This window comes from Coregonus clupeaformis, unplaced genomic scaffold (assembly GCF_020615455.1).
Source record: "Coregonus clupeaformis isolate EN_2021a unplaced genomic scaffold, ASM2061545v1 scaf0391, whole genome shotgun sequence".
Taxonomy (NCBI): Eukaryota; Metazoa; Chordata; class Actinopteri; order Salmoniformes; family Salmonidae; genus Coregonus; species Coregonus clupeaformis.
Window position 1 is genome coordinate 314,277 of NW_025533846.1, and position 26,188 is coordinate 340,464.

The window sequence follows — 26,188 nt, forward strand, 5'->3', positions numbered from 1 at the left end:
TATATATATATATATATATATATAGCAGTAATACGTTTCATTCAAAATATGTTTCAATTCAAATTACCGCTATATATATATATTAATTACAGTTGAAGTCGGAAGTTTACATACACTTAGGTTGGAGACATTCACTTGTTTTTCAAGCACTCCGCAAATGTCTTTTTAACAAACTATAGTTTTGGCAAGTCGGTTAGGACATCTACTTTGTGCATGACACAAGTAATTTTTCAAACAATTGTTTACAGACAGATTATTTCACTTATAATTCACTGTATCACAATTCCAGTGGATCAGAAGTTTACATACACTAAGTTGACTGTGCCTTTAAACAGCTTGGAAAATTCCAGAAAATTATGTCATGGCTTTAGAAGCTTCTGATAGGCTAATTGACATTATTTGAGTCAATTGGAGGTGTACCTTTTGGATGTATTTCAAGACCTACCTTCAAACTCAGTGCCTCTTTGCTTGACATCATGGGAAAATCTAAAGAAATCAGCCAAGACCTCAGAAAAAAAATTGCAGACCTCCACAAGTCTGGTTCATCCTTGGGAGCAATTTCCAAACGCCTGAAGGTACCACATTCATCTGTACAAACAATAGTACGCAAGTATAAACATCATGGGACCACGCAGCAGTCATACCGCTCAGGAAGGAGACGTGTTCTGTCTCCTAGAGATGAATGTACTTTGGTGCGAAAAGTGCAAATCAATCCCAGAACAACAGCAAAGGACCTTGTGAAACAGGTACAAAAGTATCTATATCCACAGTAAAACGAGTCCTATATCGGCATAACCCAAAAGGCCGCTCAGCAAGGAAGAAGACACTGCTCCAAAACAGCCATAAAAAAGCCAGACTACGGTTTGCAACTGCACATGGGGTCAAAGATCGTACTTTTTGGAGAAATGTCCTCTGGTCTGATGAAACAAAAATATAACTGTTTGGCCATAATGACCATCGTTTTGTTTGGAGGAAAAATGGGGGTCTTTCAAGCCGAAGAACACCACGGGTGACAGCATCATGCTGTGGGGGTGCTTTGCTGCAAGAGGGACTGGTGCACTTCACAAAATAGATGGCATCATGAGGAAGGAAGATTATGTGGATATATTGAAGCAACATCTCAAGACATCAGTCAGGAAGTTAAAGCTTGGTCGCAAATGGGTCTTCCAAATGGACAATGACCCCAAGCATACTTCCAAAGTTGTGGCAAAATGGCTTAAGGACAACAAAGTAAAGGTATTGGAGTGGCCATCACAAAGCCCTGACCTCAATCCTATAGAAAGTTTGTGGGCAGAACTGAAAAAGTGTATGCGAGGAAGGAGTCCTACAAACCTGACTCAGTTACACCAGCTCTGTCAAGAGGAATGGGCCACAATTCACCCAACTTATTGTGGGAAATTTGTGGAAGGCTTCCCGAAACGTTTGACCCAAGTTAAACAATTTAAAGGCAATGCTACCAAATACTAATTGAGTGTATGTAAACTTCTGACACACTGGGAATGTGACGAAAGAAATAAAAGCTGAAATAAATAATTATCTCTACTATTATTCTGACATTTCACATTCTTAAAATAAAGTGGTGATCCTAACTGACCTAAGACAGGGAATATTTACTATGATTAAATGTCAGGAATTGTGAAAAACTGAGTTAAAATATATTTTGCTAAGGTGTATGTAAACTTCCGACTTCAACTGTATATATGTATGTGTGTATGTACAGTGAAGGAAAAAAGTATTTGATCCCCTGCTGATTTTGTACGTTTGCCCACTGACAAAGACATGAGCAGTCTATAATTTTAATGGTAGGTTTATATGAACAGTGAGAGACAGAATAACAACAACAAAATTCAGAAAAACGCATGTCAAACATTTTATAAAATATATTTTGATTTGTTTAACACTTTTTTGGTTATTACATGATTCCATATGTGTTATTTCATAGTTTTGATGTCTTCACTATTATTCTACAATGTAGAAAATAGTAAAAATAAAGAAAAACCCTGGAATAAGTAAGTAGGTGTGTCCAAACTTTTGACTGGTAGTATGTATGCGTGTGTATGTATATATATATGAGTGCATGTGTAATGGTTTAACAACCTTTGATCCCCTGTGGTGTTGAAGTGTGACTGCCTTTGAGGAGATGATCGAGCCGTACCGGCTGAAAGAGGACGACATGGAGCAGGATGCGGCGGAGGCACTGAAGGCCAGCGAGCCCTGGAGGATCACAGACAACGAGCTGGAGCTCTACAGGGCCAAGGTGAGTCTAACCGCTCAAGCCATCACCATATCACTTACTCCTATCCAGTCCTTTCAAATCTGTGAACATGGAAGTGGTAGGGGCTAGCTGTAGGATGCTAGGAGCCAAAATGGAACCAAGCCTATGAAGAGTTGGGTATTGTGCCCAATGTCTTTTACGAGTTACATGGGGAGGAATGTGCTCCTGTGTCGGCCTATCCCACAGCCAAGTGTGGCTGCAGCATCGATGTTGGTGTATCCAACTTAACCTGTATTTATGTTTTAATTCTTCTCAGACTAATCGTCAGATCAGACTGAACGAACTGCTGAAGGAGCACTCGAGCACAGCCAACCTCATTGTCATGTAAGCACATTTAAGAGCATTTATTAATTTGTGTGTGTGTTGCAACTTGCCTGTGTGCGGGCATTATGGCTTTGACTCTGGCAGCCACTGGCAGTGTGAAGATGTGGAGGAGGCCTCATGTGTCTGTCAATAACGGGCGCTAAGTGAATCAGCTGGCTGCCCTGTAAACTGAGACACCAGCAGCTCTCCCATAAACACTCTCCTCTGTCACCCTCTTCTCCTCCTCCTCCCCCTAGGTCTCACCTTCTCTCCTTTGGCCTCTACTTACCTCCATTTTTTTCACTTCTCTGCCACTTCTCTTCCACCTTTGCTCTCTCTTGCTCACTCCTCTCTTTCTCAATCCACTCTTCATCCTCTTCTCTCTCTGCTATATTTACCCTCTCTCCATGTTCCTCCTATCCTCCTCCTCCTCATATCATTCTCCCTCTACTTCCTCACTCATCCTTCCCTCTCTCCACACACACACACACACACACACACACACACAGACCATACTCCACGCTCACTCATTCAGTAGGGCTGTGGGTTAATTGCCTTTGCATTCTCTCTCCACCACTGGCTTGGCTCTGCTTCAGTCCCTGCTATCCTAGCCACAACACCACTGCTCTCCTCTCCTCCACCACTGATACTGTACTGATATCACTATAATGAAGGTGGCCAGAGAGCGATAGAAAAGCCCATTGTCCTCAGTGTCACTGGACCTCCATTTTGTGTCTCATTAATGGATGTTTGGAATAGGATGTGTCAATGCTGTCTGTTAGTCCTACTGCACTTTATTGAAGTATGCGTGTGGGATTGAGTTTGTGCTGATACACAGACGGGGCACGAGGTTGAGATTTGAAAGGGTCTGAAATGGATAGTGCGGTCTGAGGGGAAACCCAGACTAATGCAATAAAACCCAAGTGGGACTGGATGGTGCGGCTGGTCACATGATTGACAGTCAGCCTATGTGAAGTTGTCCCTATGTAACTGCCCAGGGAGTGGGACCGTATCAGTGATGAAACAGGAGTGTGCCGGTCCAGCAGACCTAGGGTGAATTTGAACTACGCTTTTGTGGACATATCCCAAATCAACCCCTAGACTCTACCCCCCCTGGTATTTTTCTCAATAGGTTATATTTTCTCTTGTGCCTTTTGCCAAGGACACTGTATGACGACTTAACATATCGCTCTATATATGTCTGTCTGTCTATCTTTCTTTCTTACAGGAGCATGCCCCTGGCCAGAAAGGGAGCGGTGTCCAGTGCTCTCTACATGTCCTGGTTGGAGACTCTGTCCAAGAACCTGCCTCCCCTCCTCCTGGTGCGAGGCAACCACCAAAGTGTCCTCACCTTCTACTCTTAAATACACACACACACACACACACACACACACGCTGCCTCTGGGACCGCCCACACCTCCCATCCCAGTGCCAGCCCTAAGACAAACCATACACACTCCAATGAAGGTAGAAACCGTAGCCATTGATGATGCTGATAATGATAATAATAAAGGATATGGTGTTGCTCCGGAGGTCCAGCCTCTTATGTGAAAGGGTCAGGGAAGTCCACGCTACTCTTTTCAAATTGTTCACTGCACATGAAAGAAGTGAACAATTTAATTTACTCCAAAGTTGATTTCCTCTCTGGCTTGAAAGCATCTGTGCACGCGATTCACACAACGTTATTATCATTATTGTTATTATTAGTCAGATTCTTCTCGATGTCACGTTTTTAAGTTAGATAATTTTTGCTTTTCTCAAAGCAGCAATAAGCACCATCTAATTTTTTCATTTTCTTGTGTTTGGGAGAGAACAATGCCGAATGCTTTGCTACACCTTTTATAGCCTTATGGATGTGCCTTCCAGTTTAAATCAAAGGAATTAAATTATTAATTGCTCTACCCACATTGAACGGTATGAAGAATATAGATGGACAAGTTATTTTGTTATTGGGTTTTTAAATGTAATCTTTGTTTTTACTGAGGATTGTTTTTATGCGAGTGGATTGTAGGAGGTTAGCAAAGTCTCCACTTGATGGCACACAAAGCTTTATGGTGTTTTATTTCTCCCCCCTAAACGGTTTGTTTTCTGACCTCTGATTCATTTTTTTTCTCCACATTTGTATTTGTCTTCCTTTAAGCTGTGGAAATGAAACGGTGTTCTTAGTGCAGCACCCTGTACTTACTTTATAGTGCTTCAACTCTGGAATTCGATTGGTTGGTGCCCAAGAATGGTCTCTTAACAGAAAGCTATCTGCAGGTCTACGCTTGGAAGGTCCAAGGGCCTTCCTACCGCGCTGTCAGAAATGGGTTTAGCTTCGGATTAGCCTCGTCATGCCAGTTGTCTCACAAAAGCTGCTAACACGAACAAGTGTTTCAACCAAAAGCAACGACCCCCCGGCTGAGTTCTTAGTCCACGTCCCCACTGGACTTGAGTAGGTTCCCCTCTTTGAAGTCTGTCACCATAGTGGAATCTATGGGCTGAATCCTAATTTGAGATGCTCCAATTTTACTCACACTTTTTGCGGAATTTGTGTATTGATGTCTAAAGGAGACTTAAAAGGCTGAGTTGATAATGCATATCTCAAGTTAGGACACTGCCCCTCGGTCCCCCACATTGGAGTGACTCTAGAAAGGAACTGGTCTAGCCCTTACAACCGAATTAAGACTTTGCCTTAACTTTGCTGAGTGTCTGTTCAGAGTTCCGTGGCTGTTCTGTTAGGTTGTTCAAAAGTGGGGAAATGATAAGTAGAAGCTATGGATTAGCATGTTTCAAGAGGGAACTGATACAGGCCTTTATGCAGATGAGCTACTGTAATAAGAACTTGTTGTAAAAGCCCATACCTGGTTTATTTGAAAGGTTCCACTGTCCCTCAGTTCCGTTTTTGCACCTTTTAGGCTGGTCCATATACCTATTGTCAGCCCGCTTTTCCATTGTTCCGGGAGAGTTAAAGTTGTGGTGCGCACCGTACCATGTGGGCCCTTCTCTCGGGGGTGAAAATGGCCCAAACTAGGTGGCCATGTTAAGTTACTCGTTCTTTAACTCGTTAATGAGGGTCTTAGAATATGAACTGCCGAATGCTACTGGATCAAAACAGCGTTATTTGCGTTTTATAATGTACAGTATTGCCCACGCCTTACCCAACACGCTGTCTATAGGTCATAGCATTGACCACGTCATTGCCCCGCTCTTCCCTAGTTCTCATCCTTTATGACTTTTTTGGCAGGAGGCTTGGGTCCGTTGAATGTAAATCTGATAAACACTAAAGTGGGAGTCGATGAAGGGATGGTCTCTCATTCTGTTGCTTTTATTGTCATCTGCTGCCGTGCCGAGTTTTTAGATTTCAGTCCCACATGGAAATCCACATGCAGTGTGCTTTGCATTTCCGGTTCCTTGTACTATGACCACCCACACGATTGCATCTCACCATTCTGTCCTTTATCTAGACCATGACTACGCCATGTGATTATGAATGAATATATATATATATATATATATATATAATCTCTCGTGTGTGTGTATGTATAATATATATATACATACTAGTGTATAAAAATATTTATTTCAAATATGTGCAAAGCATGTCATTAATGATCTTTTTAGAAATCCGATGGTACAATCTTACTAACCAAGATCTGTTCTGTGTACCGGTGTGTAAAGCACTCAACCCTCAGTTACTGTTACAAAGCGACAATGTTACAAACAAAACACGGGTTACTCTACATTTATATTTAAATATATGAATTTAAAAAAAATGTATCAATCCAACCGGGCGGGGATCTTTGTCGTTGATGTCACGTAAAAATACAAAAAACTTGCTATTGGTATGTCACAACCAAATAAGGTGTGTTAGTGTGTTATTTAATTTTTTTAAATCTATGTATAGTTAGATGTAGAATGTGGGGGTGTGATGAGTCTAATACTGTAACATCCTCTCAATGTCATTATTTAGCAGTATCTTGACGCTACTATGCTTTGTCCAAGAGACCAAAACATGTCGCCTGCAACTGGTGTCTACATCATGTTGAGGCATCTTCATCATCTTTGTATTTGTAGCCAAAGTCGTCGTCCCCCCCCCCCCTCCTCTTCTTCCTCATCCCCTCCCATCTGTGTTTGAGTTGTTGTGAGCCATGACAATAAATGAAGAAAAGCATCGGTCAAAAATTCTCATGACTCAGAACCCTTAGTTCACACTGTAACTCAAAGAAAAACTAACATGTAAATAAAAAATGTAGTAGTCTAACTAGATAAATTAAGGGAGTAGAATATTAATGGCAAGTTAATATGGAGAAAGATATTTATTTTAGTTTAGAATTCTCCACGTTCTTTTATTTTTTTTGTTTTAAATTAATTTGCATGTTAATTTTTGCATTTTTGATCAACAAAAAAAACATTTTCAGTTTCTCTTTTTCAGACATTTCTATCTTTTATATGCCTTTGAACGAAAATCTGTGTTGACAAAGCGGTTTAAAGATGCTCTTCCATCTGGGTAGATATGATCTACCTAGATGTGATCTACCCAGCTGGTTGAAACAGTAATGTTTTGATATACTGTACTGTTAACTGTCACAGATGTGCTTTTTTTCTAACATTTTAACATTTTAAGGTTACCAATACTTTGTACATCTATTGCAATAAATAAATTAAATGAATCAATCATTATTAAAGCACCTGGATGGGTTTTTTCACGTCTCTTGGAATTTAAGTTTGTTCAAGTTCTTTCTCCACCTTTAACTAGCATCAAATTGATTTGCTAGTTGGTCTGACTGGGATTCCATCAGTTATAGATTGGTTTTAAACAAGGTATAGCACTTGCAGCAGGGCTTGATTTGCACAGCAGCATATCTCCTCCTGGATGGAGGGAGTTGACCAGGGATTTAGAAACTGGAAGTCCCAGGGTGAGACCTGTTCAGTTTGAAAACCTGGCTGGGAAATAATCCAGTGCATGCAGCCGGACTGAACATTTCTGTACCAAGTGTCTAACTCCCTCCTTTCAGGAGATGTTGCTGTGCAAGTCAAATGCAATCGCTTTTTGGAAACCACAATCTAGAACTGATTGAATGCCGTCCTCAGTTCATTTGTCAATGAACAGCAGATGAAAATCCACATCTCTACCACCATCTAGTGCTCAGTTATCAAGACACAAGTTGAAGCCATCTTGTTGAACAGTGTACATTTGCAATCCCAAAGCATTGTGGATTATTTAAGCAATAAGGCCCGAGGGGGTGTGGTATATGGTCAATATACCACGGCTAAGGGCTGTTCTTATGCATCCTATAGTCGTGGTATATTGGCCATATACCACAAACCCCTGAGGTGCCTTATTGGTATTATAAACTGGCTACCAACGTAATTAGAGCAGTAAAAATAAATGTTTTGTCATACCCGTGGTATACGGTCTGATATACCATGGCTGTCAGACAATCAGCATTCATGACTCGAACGACCCAGTTTATGCTAAATGGATACTTAAGATACTTAATTGATGCTTGATACTTAATATATACTTAATTGCTTAATTGATCTATTTACTTTGAAGACATACCAGCAGCACATCCCAAACTATTACTAGGAACAATACACACACCATTCAAGCAATCAATTACAAACAAATTCTTAATCTTATTTGCTTTCATATAGGCTACTTGTGAACAACCATTTACAGGCAAGAAAATTGGCCAATTTCTCTAGGAAAATGGGAATATTTACCAGTTTATCAAGCACGATAGCCCAACTTGTGCAGCCTGCCTGAACTGTGATGTAGTGTAAACACATTGCCAAACGCAGTCCCACAACAGTTGATACCCTCCCCACACTTAGTTTTAAAAAATGCTAATACAGATAATTACTGGTAGCTTTTGCTAGCCTGTCAAGATGGTGCATAAACTGGCCATTGACTTCCCTGTCCCTTGGTAAGCCCCTCTCTGTCACTAGCTGCCTGTGTGCATTATCCCGCTCATTAAACGGCTATTGTTCCTCTGACCAAGCCTCAGAGCGATTAGCACGCAACAGCTAACAGTTCTGCTGCCAGATCTCAAGACAAAGTTGACAGCATATAACTGGCGATACTTTTAAATCACTCTAACAGCTGAGTGATTGTGTAGTAGGCAAATTATTTAAGAATTATAATGCAAAACCACAGGTCAATGCAAGGCGTAACCAGGGCTATACATATACTTTTTATTGAGCAAGATTTGAACCTGTGACCTGGTCCCTAATCAAGTGCCTAGTCCAATGTATCAGCAAGTGGGAGGACACCATTCATGTTTATTCACCTATAGAAAGCTTTTCAGTAAGTTTGTCATTTAGAATGTTCATTCATTAGACATTTGATTAAAGGTCCAATGCAGCTGTTTTTATCTAATATTTCTGGGAGACAATGGCCCAGTGCAGTTAAAAACGTGATTTTCCTGTGTTTTATATCCTCGAGTGTACAAAATATTAGGAACACTTTCCTAATATTGAGTTGCACCCCCTTTTGCCTCAGAACAGCCTCAATTCATCGGGGCATGGAACCTCCAAGGTGTCGAAAGCGTTCCACAGGGATGCTAGCCCATGTTGACTCCAATGCTTCCCACAGTTGTGTCAAGTTGGCTGGATGTCCTTTGATACACACAGGAAATTGTGGAGCGTGAAACACCCAGCAGCGTTACAGTTCTTGAAACACTGAAACCGGTGTGCGCCTGGCACCTACTACCATACCCTCCCTGTTCATAGGCACTTCAATCTTTTGTCTTCTAGATGGCACACATACAGTGCATTCGGAAAGTATTCAGACTGCTTGAATTTACGTTACAGCCTTATTCTAAAATTGATTGAATTGTTTTTTCCCTCATCAATCTACACACAATAATACATAATGAAAACGCAAAAACAGGTTTTTAGATTTTTTGGCAAAAAATATTTCGGAAATATCACATTTACATAAGTATTCAGACCCTTTACTCAGTACTTTAGAAGCGATTACAGCCTCATCTTCTTGGGTATGACGCTACAAGCTCGGCACACCTGGAGTTTCTTCCATTGTTCTCTGCCGATCCTCTCAAACTGTCAGGTTGGCTGGGGAGCGTTGCTGCACAGCTATTTTCAGCTTTGCCTTGACAGCTTTGCACACTCTTGGAATTCTCTCAACCAGCTTCACCTGGAATGCTTTTCCAACAGTCTTGAAGGTGTTCCCACATATGCTGAGCACTTGTTGGCTGCTTTTCCTTCACTCTGCGGTCCGACTCATCCCAAACCATCTCAATTTGGTTGAGGTCGGGGGATTGTGGAGGCCAGGTCATCTGATGCAGCACTCCATCACTCTCCTTCTTGGTAAAATAGCCCTTACACAGCCTGGAGGTGTGTTGGGTCATTGTTCTGTTGAAAAACAAATGATAGTCCCACTAAGCCCAAACCAGATGGGATGGCGTATTGCTGCAGAATGCTGTGGTAGCCATGCTGGTTAAGTGTGCCTTGAATTCTAAATAAATCACAGACCGTGTCACCAGCAAAGCACCATAACACCTCCTCCTCCATGCTTTATAGTGGGAAATACACATGCGGAGATCATCCGTTCACCCACACCGCGTCTCACAAAGACACGGAGGTTGGAACCAAAAATCTCAAATTTGGACTCCAGACCAAAGGACAAATTTCCACCGGTCTAATGTCCATGGCTTGTGTTTCTTGGCCCAAGCAGGTCTCTTCTTCTTATTGGTGTCCTTTAGTAGTGGTTTGCAGCAATTCGACCATGATGGCCTGATTCACACAGTCTCCTCTGAACAGTTGATGTTGAGATGTGTCTGTTACTTCAACTCTGTGAAGCATTTATTTGGGCTGCAATTTCTAAGGCTGGTAACTCTAATGGACTTATCCTCTGCAGCAGAGGTAACTCTGGGTCTTCCATTCCTGTGGCGGTCCTCATGAGAGCCTGTTTCATCATAGTGCTTGATGGTTTTTGCGACTGCACTTAAAGAAACTTTCAAAGTTACTTTAATGTTCCGTATTGACTGACCTTCATGTCTTAAAGTAATGATGGACTGTCGTTTCTCTTTGCTTATTTGAGCTGTTCTTGCCTTAATATGGACTTGGTCTTTTACCAAATAGGGCTATCTTATGTATACCACCCCTACCTTGTCACAACACAACTGATTGGCTCAAACACATTAAGGAAAGAAATTCCACAAATTAACTTTTAAGAAGGCACACCTGTTAATTGAAATGCATTCCAGGTAACTACCTCATGAAGCTGGTTGAGAGAATACCAAGAGTGTGCAAAGCTGTCATAAATAATAATAAATAATATAATAATATGCCATTTAGCAGACGCTTTTATCCAAAGCGACTTACAGTCATGCGTGCATACATTTTTGTGTATGGGTGGTCCCGGGGATCGAACCCACTACCTTGGCGTTACAAGCGCCGTGCTCTACCAGCTGAGCTACAGAGGAAAAGCAAAGGGTGGCTATTTGAAGAATCTCTCATTTAAAATATATTTTGATTTGTTTAACACTTTTTTGGTTACTACATGATTCCATATATGTTATTTTATAGTTTTGATGTCTTCACTATTATTCTACAATGTAGAAAATAGTAAAAATAAAGAAAAACCTTTGAATGAGTAGGTGTTCTAAAACTTTTGACTGGTAGTGTATATAAGGTCCCACGGTTGACAGTGCATGTCAGCAAAAACCAAGCCATGAGGTCGAAGGAATTGTCCGTAGAGCTCCGAGACAGGGTTGTGTCGAGGCACAGATCTGGGGAAGGGTACCAAAACTTTTCTGCAGCATTGAAGGTCCCCAAGAACACAGTGGCCTCCATCATTCTTAAATTGAAGAAGTTTGGAACCACCCTTCCTAGAGCTGGCCGCGTGGCCAAACTGAGAAATCGGGGGAGAAGGGCCTTGGTCAGGGAGGTGACCAAGAACCTGATGGTCACTCTGACAGAGCTCTAGAGTTCCTCTGTGGAGATGGGAGAACCTTCCAGGACAACCATCTCTGCAGCACTCCACCAATCAGGCCTTTATGGTAGAGTGGCCAGATGGAAACCCCTCCTCAGTAAAAAGCACATGACAGCACGCTTGGAGCTTGCCAAAAGGCACCTAAAGAATCTCAGACCATGAGAAACAAGATTCTCTGGTCTGATGAAACCAAGATTGAACTCTTTGGCCTGAATGCCAAGCGTCACGTCTGGAGGAAACCTGGCACCATCCATACGGTGAAGCATAATGGTGGCAGCATCATGCTGTGGGGGTGTTTGTCAGCGGCAGGGACTGGGAGACTAGTCAGGATCGAGGCAAAGTAGAGAGATCCTTGATTAAATCCTGCTCCAGAGCGCTCAGGACCTCAGACTGGGGCGAATGTTCACCTTCCAACAGGACAACGACCCTAAGCACACAGCCAACACAACGCAGGGGTGGCTTCGGGACAAGTCTCAATGTCCTTGAGTGGCCCAGCCAGAGCCCGGACTTGGACCAAATCGAACATCTCTGGAGAGACCTGAAAATAGCTGTGCAGCAACGCTCCCCATCCAACCTGACAGAGCTTGAGAGGAGCTGCAGAGAAGAATGGGAGAAACTCCCCAAATAAAGGTGTGCCAAGCTTGCAGCGTCATACCCAAGAAGACTCAAGGCTGTAATCGCTGCCAAAGGTGCTTAAACAAAGTACTGAGTAAAGGGTCTGAATACTTATTTAAATGTGTACCGGTTTTTGCTTTGTTATTACGGGATATTTTTTTAATCAATTTTAGAACACGGCTGTAACCTAACAAAATGTGGAAAAAGTCAATGGGTCTGAGTACTTTCCAAAGGCACTGTATATAACTTTGCTGAACTATCCATTAAACACATGAAAAAAAGAGTAACTATCATTAAGGTTAGCTACTTTCATTTATTTTAAAGACTGCAATAGTGTGTTATACAACCAACATACCTGAATTAAGATGATTGATGTATGATTGTGAAGAACATGATTGTGGATGGATGTGTAACTTTACAGTTTAGTGAGGCGATACATGTACAGTGCTTACGATTGTTTGAACCAAACTCAATGAAATGTAATTATTTCAGAAACAGATTTATCCACAGAAAATGCCTAGGTTTACCAGACCATTTACCATCTGGTTAGTAAGGCATCAACAGAATGGCAGGAGAGCTACCTGTCGGTACAGAACTTCAGTGTGGGAATCCTTGTGAGAAGGGAAGCATAAACCACGTCTAAAAATTTTACTAGCTTTCAAATCTTTGCTCCCTCCATCCTTGTTTCCTCCACTCTTTGCCCTACCTCTCAAAGTGTATTGGAGAAGATCCTAGGTCCCTCCTTGAGCCTTGAGGGAGGGCAAGAAATTGAAGAAACAAGGTCAGACGAAGCATGAAACGGCAGAAACAGCCGTAGTGTAAGATCTATCCCATCTTTCCACCCATGAGCTGCTGTCTTCTCACATCATGGGAACTGGGAAGACTGTCCTGATACTGTTGAAGTCTCTTTCTGAGTATGGAAACACAATATTTGGGCTAAATTCACCTCAGAGCAACCAATGTGATCTTTTAGAGAAAATCACATACATAAATAGCGTTGAAATGGGCATTTAAAAACTGCATGGATTTGTATTAACTCTGAAATGAGTGACTCAGTTCCTCTGGGTCTGCCAAGTACACTGCTGAACCTAATGTCACAATAAGACATACAGAGCCTTCAGAAAGTATTCATACTCCTTGACTTATTCTACATTTTGCTGTGTTACAGCCAGAATTCAAAATGTATTAAAAAAAGATGTTTACTTCTCACATCTACACACAATACCCCATGATGACGATAAAGTGAAAACATGTTTTGAGAATTTTTTGAAAATGAAATCTCATTTAAATAACAGTTACATTTACGTCATTTAGCAGACACTCTTATCCAGAGCGACTTACAAATTCGTGCATTCACCTTATAGCCAGTGGGATAACCACTTTTCAAAGTTTTTTTTTTTTGGGGGGGTAGAAGGATTACTTTATCCTATCCCAGGTATTCCTTAAAGAGGTGGGGTTTCAAATGTCTCCGGAAGGTATTCACACCCGTGTCAATACTTTGTAGAAGCACCTTTGGCAGTGATTACAGCTGTGAGTCTTTCTGGTAAGTCTCTAAGAGCTTTCCATACCTGGGTTATGCAACATTTGCCCATTATTCTATTCAAATCTCTTCAAGCTCTGTCAAATTGGGTCTTGATCATTGCTAGACCAATATTTTAAAGTCTTGCCATAGAATTAAGTAGATTTAAGTCAAAACGGTAACTAGGCCACTCAGGAACATTCACTGCCTTCTTGGTAAGCAACTCGTGTAGATTGTCTTGCTGAAAGGTGAATTAATCTCCCAGTATCTGGTGGAAAGTAGACTGACCTGGTTTTCCCTTAGGATTTTTGCCTGTGCTTAGCTCCATACAGTTTCTTTTTTATCCTGAAAAAGTTCCCAGTCCTTAATGATTACAAGCATACCCATAACATGATGCAGCCACCACTATGCTTGAAAATATGGATGGTGGTACTCAGTAATGTGTTGTATTGGTTTTGCCCCAAACATAACTTTGTATTCGAGACAAAAAGTTAATTGTTTTGCAATATTAATTTAGTGTGTTGTTACAAACAGGATGCATGTTTTAGAATATTTTTTATTCTGTACAGGCGTCCTTATTTTCCCTTCTGTCAATTAGGTTAGTATTGTATAGTAACTACAATGGGATATTCAACATCTGCTTTTTATGTAAAAAAATTTTTTTACACATCTACCAATAGGTGCCCTTCTTTTCGAGGCATTGGAAAACCTCCCTGGTCTTTGTGGTTGAATCAGTGTTTGAAATTCACTGCTCGACCTTACAAATAATTGTACGTGTGGGGTACATAGATGAGGTACTCATTCAAAAATCATGTTAAACACTTATTGCACACAGAGTCCATGCAACTTGTGAAGCACATTTTTACTCCTGAAATGATTTAGGTTTGCCATAAAAGGGTTTGAATACTTATTGACAAGACATTTCAACTTTTCATTTTTAGTTAATTTGTAAAGATTTCTAAACATAATTCCACTTTTACATCATGGGGTATTTTATGTACGCCAGTGACACTATTTAATCAATTAAAAATTCAGGCTGTAAAAACAAAATGTGGGAAAAGTCAAGGGGTGTGAATACTTTCTGAAGGCACTGTAGCAGTCAAGCCTTGCATTGACTTCCAAGTAGATAACCAATTGTCCACCTCTCAATCACTACATTGTGCAAACTTCCAACCTCAAAGCCTTTAGAAAAATAACCTGGAACATAACTTGGTCTTAACTTCAATACCGCAATTCACAAGAAATATTCAAGTGAATCATGTAGGGTAAATAGTGGTATTAGAAATACATTGTATGCGGTTGGTTATAGTATGGTGAGTATGAAAGATTCAAATAATAAAATTACAACGCAGTCATTATCTTATTGCAATGTGCCTGGGTAATAATGGAATTCTAGTTTGTTTCTTATTACACAGATGGATATTTAAATCAAATATAAAGGCACATGACAACATTTCTCAAGTTGACTTTAAAACAAGCACCCCTAAGAAAAGCATTAAACAATGGAGCTACACTGAATATCCAACAAACGCTTCACATTGTACAAATCCAATGCACCAAACCACTTTGAAAATGTCAACATGGAACTCTCATGGGGATGGTTGGTCAGTCTATGAAAAACCTAGGACACAGTCATATTGTATTTCATTGTAAAGTAGTACTGTGTTAAGGCAACTCCCTGCCTCTTAGCTGCTTGAAGAACCCTGTCCGAAGATTAAAGGTCCCAATACATAGTAATACAGGGGAAATATCTACAGCTGTAGAGCCTGACTTGACCACGCAGTTTTTAGAGAGTTCAGTCTTCATTCAGCCACCCTCCCGGTCCTAGTCTTTCCTTCAAGAGAGCCCATGGCAGGGCTGGAACTAAAACCAACCGCTGCCTTTGCCCTCTGAACCAGGCCTTTCATCCCCTTGTATTCATAGCAGCGTTTCGGTTGGTGAAACCATCTCCGATACTCTTTCTGAAAGCATGTTGCATGATGTTTGTATATGAGAGCATGTGTCGAGAAAGAAAAGGTAGAAAAACATTAACACTTTGGTCCATGCATTATCTAACTTGGCTGCGAGTTTCAAAAGTCGGAGCACCCCGTTTACATGGCAATTGACAACCTAGCCATTGTAGGTTTCACCTCTAGTGGTATTTTTTTTATCCGTTTTCCTTCCACAGAACCAAGTGAATGCTATGATCGGGCATGCTGGTGGCGAACACGAGGCCAGAGTCATTTCTCCCATCCAGCCCATTGAGCCAGGAGGTGACTCCCGGCAGGAAGCTGGAGCCTCGTTTGGACTTCCTGTAGGCGGGCAGGGGCCAGCGGCCCGTTATAGTTTCTGTCCTCAGGTCCATGACATACAGGAAGTCAGTGTCGAAGAGGAGCGAGAACACCTCGCCGAAGCTGAGCAGGGAGAGGTTGGCGGGGTCCTGCGTTTTGATGACCCTGGAAAGAAGGACAAGGAGATTCAGTAACTGCATGAGATTGTTGGCAGGTAAGGTTCCGTGACATTCCATGTACGAACACCCTCAGAAGTCCTTTTGATCGTAACCATGGATATCGTTATTGATATACTTATTCTAATTGCAGTGGTCTCTAGTTCTTTGTTCTATAAATAAAACGTGTTCCTGGTTACAGTGGTGACTTGCACTGACCTGCTGAGGGCCTCAGCTTCTCATCAGGTAAAGATGGCCATCTATTGGTCAAATGTGTCTACTTCTCCATGTATGGCATTTAAACAATCATTATGTCAAACCCTTAAAGATGCCTTTTTTACCACCAGAATATTGCTACATTTGAATAACTACACATATGAAAATACATTTGTTGGAGGCATATTAACTCAAATTTAAAAGATGACCTTCAGATAAGTGCTGCAAGTTTAAGTTGGAATGTTTATTTGAAACAGAAAATAAATAGATATACAGTCATGAACTGATTGATACAAATTGATTTCATAAAACTGATTTGTTTAAATAACAGAACATGGCACATAGAACAAAACATCACAGTAACGTAACTAATAATAATTTAAATGGTGCAATAGTATTCCCCCTCCATCCCATCCATGAAGAGTGGAGCCATAGTTTGCACTGGAACCAAAACACCATGTCCTCATCCTCCTCTGAGGGGAGGGATCAACCTCCCCAGGTGCACTGTAAATGTTGAGGCTCGTGCAGGCTGAGGGGAAAAGGAAGAGTAACTATTCACTCATTTTTGTACATAATGTTCATCATGATTGTATTTCAACTTGTGTAAATCTAAAACATATCTTTATTTCTATATGATCATACAGATCACTGTATTTAACCTGTCATACTGATGAAGGTATGTGTCCACCACCATCTCCGCATCAGCAACACCAACATCTGAACGGCCCATGACATCACAAGGTAAAATATATGACAAGGTTAAATACAGTGATCTGTATGAGGTAGAAATAAAGATTTGTTTGTAGATTTACACATTGTACAATTGGCTAGACGGTACACAACTGCTGCAAAATGGAGAAAAAAATGATTTAAAGAATACCTGGGTAAACATTCGCTGTTTCTGGCATGGAGCTAGCGGTGTTGGTAGAAGTATGGCCTATGGAGGATATGTTTAAAGTTAGGTGCAATACACTAAGCATATTGTTTTGTATTATAAAAACAGACAAACAATGTTAACAAAATTAAAATCAAAATAAAATAGTTTACCTGTTCTCTTTTTGTTTCCAGAGGGAGAGGAGTCAGCTGGTAGCCGTGACGATGGAGGCCAGATGCGACGAGGGGTGGGGATGCTGGAGCTAGTGGTTGTTTCAGGAGGGGGTGGAGCTGTGGCGGCGGTCTACTCCTGGGCCCGCTACCTGCTTGCTGCTGTTCCTTCTGGGCAGCAGCAGCCCCCTTCTCTCCTGCCTTCACTTGAGCGGTCTTTGATAGTCCTCCCCTGTAATAACCCTTGCCACCACAGCGAGACGGTATGTTGTCATTTTGTCAAATGAGGAACAAACCAATAGATCTGCCAGGTCAAGGGGGATAAGGTGAGCTGCCACCAGTGGGCGGGCTGATGGGTGGAGAGGAGTAGCCAAAAATCGAAAGCGCCAACTTCAAGGGGTTTAAGGACATAAGAAAAGTGAGATGGGAGACAGAAGAACGACGCCTTCCCTTCTGCCGGTGTCCACCACTTCCAGGTCCATGTGGGAACAATGGCCGTCAAACAGCGGAAGCAGTGGGCACTCCTGGACTGCTTGTTTTAGAAACCTGGAATCACTTCCTAAATAGCTGAGTCTACGTAGCCGGAGGGTAATTTAATACAGAGCATTGGCTCGGCCATTCTGTGTGCATGTCCCTCTAGTATATCCCTTTGCAAAGATGAAGGGACGGATATCCTTTCCAGCTGCACTCAGACAAGCCAGCACAGTGACACTGTCCCTCGTCCCTGGCGCCTAGAGGTAAGGCTGTTTGAAGCCTCTCTCCACAATGACCTTGCCCCGGGTCAGTTCTAAATCTGTGCTGGCCTTTCCATCAGTCTGTTTTCCTCCAGTGTCTTGCCGAGGAGCTCAAAGTATTGGTCGACCTTACTTTGCGGTGTGTTGGCAGTAGTTGGGTCCAGTTTAGTGGAAAGCCTTGCTTTGCGGTGTGATGACAGCAGTTGGCCAAGGCATCCTCATCTTCTGATGACAGAAGCGTTTTTTTTGTCCGCTGCGGGCGCCAGGGGCCACCCGATCACTCATCCAGTCCCCCAGCATTGATTTAGGGACCCAGAACCGCTTGGCTGCCCACCTGACACTCATGCCTGCCCTGCACTCCTCCATAGCCCTTGCCATATTCTGCTCACTCCATTACTTAATATTTCAATAAATCTAAAATAAAATACTTAGCAACAGCAAAGCATCCAGTCTGTATTCGTTGAATTATTGTGGTCATTATACCACACTTGCTGTCTAGCTACAAATGTAATAATCTGCATGGGTTTTACTGTGGGTGTAATATACTTATATTCTTATTATATTACTTGTTATAACATGTTCATAGTTATGTAATAATAAATGGCCCCAGTTCATAAACACAATGTTTATTAGTTTGATGAAAACATAAATCAACAATGAATTTATCATTACAATTTATTTTAAAAAATGCATTTAATTTGTATTGGTTTAATGTGTCGACAACATTTACTGATCTTGAATCGCCTCGCAAAGTCTGCATATGATTCCAAATCCGCCATCTGAGAAACGCATTCTCATTCCACTATGGATCTCCGTCTACCAGCAGGAAAACTAATTTTTTTCATTTGATCCTCCTTGGCTTTTATAGCTATGGGTGTCATGGCAACTAAATGATGAAATGCTAGCCTCCATGAGCTAAATGGAGAGAGATTTGGGGTGATGAGTGAGGAGCTGGCAGGAGCCGGTCGTTGCAAGTTAATCATTTAAGAGCTTAAACTGTACATTTGGTCACATGTAGAAGAAGTGTGGCCGTCTTTATATCACTAAATATGTACGTAGAGTATCGAAATTCTGTATTTGCACTCTTGAATGTGTTACAATGTATGAGACCTATTTTTTGCCATGGGAGTTTAAATGGTCGTGGGAAATGCGTCACGGGTAAGCATTTCCGAGCATACATGGCCTGTCTGAGCATAAAAGATGAAGCGCAAAGTTGTGTTTATCAGGAAACAAGGCCCTGGGCAGTTTTTACCTGAGGATATCGAAGCTGGCGAAGTCCCACTGGTAGACCCCCAGGTCCGAGCTACAGACAATGTAGCGGCCGTCAAACTGCAGGCGAGGCTGCAGACACACACTGCGGTCCTCTGACACGGACAGGGTCTTCAAGCACTTGCAGTTGATTTCCCTGCCTATAGGCCAAACCTGTGAAATAACCAATGATACATAGAAACATATGAATGAAAATATTACATATATATATATATATATATATATATATGTAGAGATAATGCAGCTCTGTGGTCAAACGGAGCTGAGGGGGGACACCATGTGGGCTTCTTCAGTATTACAGTGACAAGACAGCACAGGGTCAATCATTGCGTGAAAGTTGAAAAGGCGGTGGATGCAAAGCAGCACAAATTAATGAACCACATTACCTTTATTTCATATTTATCTGAACTCAACAGGATGTAGTCACCAGGACAGTGTACCATGGATTCTACTTCACTCTTCTGGAGAATCACCTACACAGGGGAGGAAAAGGTTTGAGAGTCTTAAGACTTGACAAGTTAGACCATCTAATATTCCTATTGAATACTGGGCAGCTTGCAGTTTGGATCCTTCATCTAGTATTCCTATTGAATACTGGGCAGCTTGCAGTTTGGATCCTTCATCTAGTATTCCTATTGAACACTGGGCAGCTTGCAGTTTGGATCCTTCATCTAGTATTCCTATTTAACACTGGGCAGCTTGCAGTTTGGATCCTTCATCTAGTATTCCTATTGAATACTGGGCAGCTTGCAGTTTGGATCCTTCATCTAGTATTCCTACTGAACACTGGGCAGCTTGCAGTTTGGATCCTTCATCTAGTATTCCTATTGAATACTGGGCAGCTTGCAGTTTGGATCCTTCATCTAGTATTCCTATTGAATACTGGGCAGCTTGCAGTTTGGATCCTTCATCTAGTATTCCTATTGAACACTGGGCAGCTTGCAGTTTGGATCCTTCATCTAGTATTCCTATTGAACACTGGGCAGTTTGCAGTTTTTTGACAATTTACCAGCAGAAAAACCAGTGAGTGTGCTAGACAGGGCTTTGCTCAGGAATGCAACACTGTGCAAACTTCTTTCATCCATTTCGCAGGCACTTGCACAAGACAATGTGCGCATTTCAGATTGTGCATAGTCCCGATTGCAATGTAGACAATCACTGATCTACAAATCCTTGCATCCAAAAATCGCTACTTATGCGATCAAGATTTGCAATTCTACACTATTCTGCCCCAGGACCTCAACGGAACCCCACAAACATGCAGATAAAATGTTCTGATTCAAAACCATTTGCAGCTGAGCAGCGATCCTGAATGTAATTCAGGACAGATTGGTAGGGTTTACCTTGGTGACCCACTCGGTGTGTCCCGTCAAGGTGTTGAGGCAGGCGCCTGCTGACAGGGCCCACACCTTCACAGAGAAGTCGGCCGAGCCGCTCACCAGCGTGTCCAGATCATCATTGTAGTCCACGCTAAACACTGGCCGAGCCAAGGAGAGAGAGACCTGGTGTTAGTACACCAATCCAAAAGGCTATGCAACACATTTGGTGTGACAATCATAATTTCGTACACTTAGAAGTTTTTTCTCCCTATAACATAAGAAATATAAGATTTGATATGTGAAAAGAGACATTTGATGCTAGAACGCTGAATAATGATAATTTCTATGCAACCGAGGCTACTTGGAGGCAGCTCATGCATAAAATCTGTTTATATTTGCCTGTCAATCAAAACCCCACAGATCAGCAGAGGCCAGCTGTCTCTAGGAACCACTAGGCACAATATAAGAGTATGGGAGAAAAGACTGCAATACCACAACGCCCACAACAAACCTTTTATCAGAAGACCTCTGAGAATTAAATCTTTCTTCACAAGTTGGTTCTTATGGACACATTTTGTAAAAACCCAAAGGCTTGTTTATTATGTCACTATGGTGGGATATCCCTTCGCAATATCCTTTATGTCAGGAATTGGACACAGTATGCACGATCTGCAAAACACCTCAAGTCAGCAAATGGGAAGGTTGGAGACGACCCAGGGGTCCCCTGACCTGCACCCGTGTGCCCACGGAACTGCTGGATCTTGGCCCCCGTGCTCCACTCCCAGCAGGCGATGGTGTTGTCAAAGGACCCCGTCACCAGCTTCTGCTCGTCAAACTTCACCGTGGCGCAGGTGTGCGTCTGAATGCCGTAAATGCACTGCCCGGTGCGGACGTCCCACAATTTGGCAGAAAGGTCATCAGAGCCTTTGAAATAATTGGTGAATTTTACAATGAGGAATTACACACCGAGTGTAACAGCAACGTAATTTTAACAGACTACAAAAGATCACTAGCAAACTAGCGATTATTATAGATTTTCCATTTTGCACAAAAAATGCCACTTTAAGCAGCACTCACAGCTGCTAACACCAAACCCTTAATTTCAACCCAAGAAGCCAAAGAGAGCACACAATTAAGACGCCGTCCCGTCAATGTTATGGCAGAGAAAGACTTAACACTACTACAACCCAAAATGACCATAACCCACCTGTGCAGAGAAGGCCGTCCTTGTAGTATAGGGCGTAGACGCGCGCACTGTGCCCAATGAGCGACGACGTCTCAAACGCCTCCTGGTTCTTCAGCTGCATCATGCGCAGCTTGGCCTTGAGGTAGACACCCTTCCAGTGGGACGCATCCTGGATGGAGTCGTCGATGCGCCAGCCCAGGTCCCGACACACGCCCTGCCACACCTCCGTGCACGCGCTGATCACCTGCGGCAGATCCCAAAAGGATGTTATAGTTCAACCAGAACCACAGAGGACAAAGAAACCCAAACAAAAGACAAATCTAACAGAGGCAAATCTTAGGGGGAAAGGTACAAAATGCGAAGGTCCAATATCAAAGTGAACCTCAGTAACGGATTTTTAAAAATGTCACGTTAGAACACGCAGGAGAATTAACGTTGATAGCTTTTTTTAAAAAATACATAATTTTTACAATGAAAAAAGTGATTGATTTTTCATGCCACGAGAGGTACAGGATCCAGCCAAATAGGTTCTGGAACAAAACAGTCCAAAACGGAGTGGTGCCGGATCCTGTTCTGGCAGGCTCCAGCTCAAATTAAGCACTGGCTCCTGCTGAAAAGCAAAGACTATGCTGTAGGCTACCAAAATATTTGATCAACTTCCAAATATTGTTTTACCAAAGAGAGAGAAAGAGAGAGGGGCTTTTGGCACGAGCACATCGGCCATCACCAGCGAGTGAGCTGTGCATCATTGGGTGAGTCAGTGAAACTAGAAAGCATTTTTAGGACTATAACTTCCTCCTCATATTGTAGCCTACAATGTGTCTCCACACACCTAGGGATAGGCTATTGAGGGATTCAAGACAAGGTCATTTTCATTGATCTCAGATTCTCAGTTTGTCAAAGTAGCCAGTAATTTCAATAATTTGTACTGTATTAAAAAAGATTCTGCCAAAGTCTCATGTAAAATGACGTAGAATTGCATGAATGCGTTTATAAAAAGGCCACATTTCTCCCAGACCCTAGGCTACTAAAAATGTTTCCCATGTGTGCAACTTATTCAAGTCTTCTGTAGGGGGGAGTTTTGTTGAGAGGCGCACCGCTTGGTCTAAACATTAACAAGCATTGCTTGTGGTACGGTTTTGGAAGAATAAAGACCTTATCTTCCATGTCGGTGAGAAATAATTTTGTAAGAACAAAAGGTTCAATTGAAACACCTTTATAGAGTTAGGGTTCCCACACAGCCATATTTCCATGTTACAGCGCTTGTTTACAGAAAACAGACTGAAGACAGTGGACTACCTGTGCTAATTAGCTATCTGCGTCTCCGAACACCTGAGTGTAAACAGAAGAAAGACGCAACAAACGTGTTGTTACTGAAAAATACTGTTGGCTGCAACTGTGTTAAAACAGTTTACAGTAAGTGTGTATTTAGCATTTGTGAAATTATTTTGTGATATGAATGTAGAGGGATTTATGTTTCTAGAACCATACCACAATTGAGAATCGATTCACGTTTAGATGAAGTATTTGGCTGTTTTGGCTTCCTTTTTGCCAATTCGCCTGTTAAACTGAACATGTAAGGTCTTTGGACTTAGGAGTAACGTTAGGCTCCTTTAGTCCAATATTGGGCTAGTCAGCACGATGGTGTGAAAAGGGTATAACATGAATTCTGACCTAGGTTCTATCTACTGCTTACACACCACCTGAGAGCCAACCACCATGACAGAGTGAGAGAGCCTGACCTTGTTCCACTGCTTGCACACCAGGCAGCAGGTAAGCAGGGTCTGCGGGTCCAGGCAGCGCAACAGGTAGAAAGTGAGTTCCAGGGGCAACAGGCGCAGGAAGTCCCTCTTAAGCAGCGCCTCCAGCCCATTGGACAGGTGCCGGAGCTGGACAGCATTACTCAGCGAGATGAGCTGGTCCAGGGACTGGTTGCGCTGCTGGTCACTAAGCGTGAGGAAAGAGGCGGAGACTGACTCCAGCCACCCCTCAAAGGCCGCCTTCTCCATGGGCACATGAGAACGTCGACCTGCGGTTTCAGGGTTGAGTAATGATAATTAGCTACATAACATTATCTATTTAAAATCATCTTTGCCAGTTTGGGAAACACTACTAGCAAATGTCTACTTCCAAATAATTTACTTAAGCCTAGCTGATAAATGTTTACGGCGAAATTAGTTCTTAGCTAACGTTAGATACAAGACTGCCTTTGTGTTGTTGTATTGAGTAGAAAAGCTACTGTTCTGACTAAGTATCTAGGTAGCTAGCTAGTTTGCTATTACTTTAAAAAGGACAACGCTAAGAATTCAAGGAATGTAGCTAGCTTTGCAGATAACGGTACCTAGTTAACGTTAGCCAAGTTGCTAGCTTGGTGTACAAGGTACCTTACCACTGAAACTAACGTCAACATTTATAACTTTTAGGTTATATATACACACACCTTGCTAGTTAGTAAATAATATAATGGCTAGCAAAACTTACCATTTCCCGTTGAACCCGTATCGGTAGGAGGTATTACGCTAGCTAGCTCACAAGCTAGCTAGCCAAGGCAGACAGGAAAAACGTATTCTTGGCCTGTCATTCTACAAAACAAAAACTCTTACAATAGAACACTTAGTCAGAAAAGTCAACTTATCTAGATATGTCAAAAAGTTTATCAGCTGAGAAAACAAGAAAACGTTAGTTAGCTTTTCTGGCTAGCTGGAATCAGGGAACCTGCTTCTTTCCGAAGCCTGTTAATTAAAGGTTAGGTAATGCTTAACATTATACGCACCAAAGAAATTGCAGAGTTACTTCTTACCCAAACGTAGATTAATACGTTTATTAACGTTAGCTAGCCAGGTCCAATCTAGCTGGATGCATCCCTCTTTTTGCAAGCTACTATTTCTGCAAACCTCCTTCCGGCTATTTAGCAATGTTGTTCCGGGTCAATCTCTTTCACCTTTGTCAAAATATGAAACTTCACCCAAAGATGGTGAATAAACGTCTAGTGCTATTCGGAATCTTTGGGACGTCCCTACCCCAAACCCTTACCATAGGCCCTTTTCACGATGACGTCATCTAACTTCCGCCTTTCCGCGTAGCAGGTTAACTTCACTTCCGTTCGCCCGTAACCTGAGACTTCTCTTCTGAGGTACGTTTAAGTTAAATTAGTAAAGTTAAGAGTAATAATGTTTACGTATATGCAATGGTTTGTAACTTGCTAACGTTATTGTTAATTCATAATTGTTCACTGCCTTAGTTACTTAAAAGTGGGCTAACGTTAGCTAACAACAACTTAGTACCAGATACCGATAACGTTAAAAGGTAGCGTTACATTGCTGCCTGGCTGTAATGTAACAAGTTTACTTAGCTAGCTATCTAACCCTTTGTTAGGCAGTTAGTTTATTCATGAATGTATAGTAACTCACCTATTCAAATACTGTTGTGCATGATAGCTAGATAAATATTGATTCCTGGTCAAAGCTGAATGTTAATTTAGCTGTTTCTTTCTCCCGGTGTCTGTATCGCAACAGTATCCCATCCAACACCGAAGCATGGCACAATCTTCGAGAAGATGCTATTGCAGTGTACCATTTTGTTCAAACAACAAACAGAAATTCCCGTATCTTCCCGTAAAAATCTCCTCAGCTCAGCAGGGAGGACACTCTTAAGACCCAGGCCATCGCCCGGCTGAGGATTTTAGTCGAGAGGGCCATACGGAGGGTGAAGGAGTACCATATCTGGGATGGGCTTGTTCCTCTTTCCACAGTGGGTTCAGTGAATCAGCTGTGGGCCATCTGCTGCCTCATGTCGAACTATCAGGGACCTCTTGACATTAAAGGAGACAAACCAGTCTGATGTTTTTGTCAACTGGAAGTTGTATATTTCCTGAGTAAGCTAGATGGGCTGTAAATAGAAGTACTTTTATATTACTGTATTGTATGTACAAAAAAATGTAAATATGAATTAACTTTGTTGGTAATTTAATTGATCTAATGTTATACTGTATGTTTTTGTTAAGGGTAATAACTTTTTCATAGCTATTAATGAACCTAATGTGATATATTGTAAAAATATCCAACTATTAACCATGTTATGTGCTTATGTGTCATGGCACTGATGGAACTATTAAATATATGTTTGCAAGCAACTGCTTCAATCCTTTTTGATTTTGGTAAGAGCATTTACAACATCGCAATCCTTTTCAAAATTTGTATTTCAATACATAGATATACAGTATATAACACAATTAAGTTCATTTGCAGTTAAAGAAAAACATGTCGACATTTACATCACAATCCTTTTCAAAATGTGTGTTTCAGTACATAGGAGATATACAGTATATGACAAGTTAATTTGC

The 26,188-nt window shown here is 41.7% G+C and overlaps 2 protein-coding genes across 8 annotated transcripts in view; one reads left to right on the plus strand and one right to left on the minus strand.

Moving 5' to 3' along the window:
- The window catches only part of slc12a2 (solute carrier family 12 member 2), a 63,942-nt gene extending 56,702 nt beyond the window's left edge, over positions 1 to 7,240 (plus strand). For all 3 annotated transcript variants that reach the window (XM_041897498.2, XM_041897500.2, XM_041897499.2), the window contains 3 exons: positions 2,122 to 2,257; positions 2,532 to 2,599; positions 3,807 to 7,240. In XM_041897498.2, the coding sequence (XP_041753432.1) occupies positions 2,122 to 2,257; positions 2,532 to 2,599; positions 3,807 to 3,942 (340 nt within the window). In that variant the 3' untranslated portion in view covers positions 3,943 to 7,240. The remainder of the gene's footprint in view (positions 1 to 2,121; positions 2,258 to 2,531; positions 2,600 to 3,806) is intronic.
- Positions 7,241 to 14,726: 7,486 nt separating this feature from the next.
- On the minus strand, positions 14,727 to 24,876 carry LOC121582014 (F-box/WD repeat-containing protein 2). 5 transcript variants are annotated; one of them, XM_045215206.1, is made up of 11 exons: positions 24,647 to 24,876; positions 24,328 to 24,420; positions 23,589 to 23,875; positions 21,868 to 22,090; positions 21,390 to 21,584; positions 20,685 to 20,818; positions 19,728 to 19,814; positions 19,325 to 19,494; positions 17,342 to 17,570; positions 17,175 to 17,231; positions 16,095 to 16,823 (listed from the first exon to the last, which is right to left on the minus strand). In XM_045215206.1, exons 3-11 carry the CDS (start codon positions 23,853 to 23,855, stop codon positions 16,758 to 16,760), a joined length of 1,428 nt encoding a protein of 475 aa, XP_045071141.1. In that variant the 5' UTR covers positions 23,856 to 23,875; positions 24,328 to 24,420; positions 24,647 to 24,876; the 3' UTR covers positions 16,095 to 16,757. The 5 variants fall into 5 exon arrangements, with proteins under 5 accessions (XP_041753437.2, XP_045071141.1, XP_045071138.1 ...); XM_045215203.1 differs by having other exon boundaries at positions 24,328 to 24,428; XM_045215204.1 differs by having other exon boundaries at positions 24,328 to 24,444.
- Between the last annotated feature and the right edge of the window lie 1,312 nt (positions 24,877 to 26,188).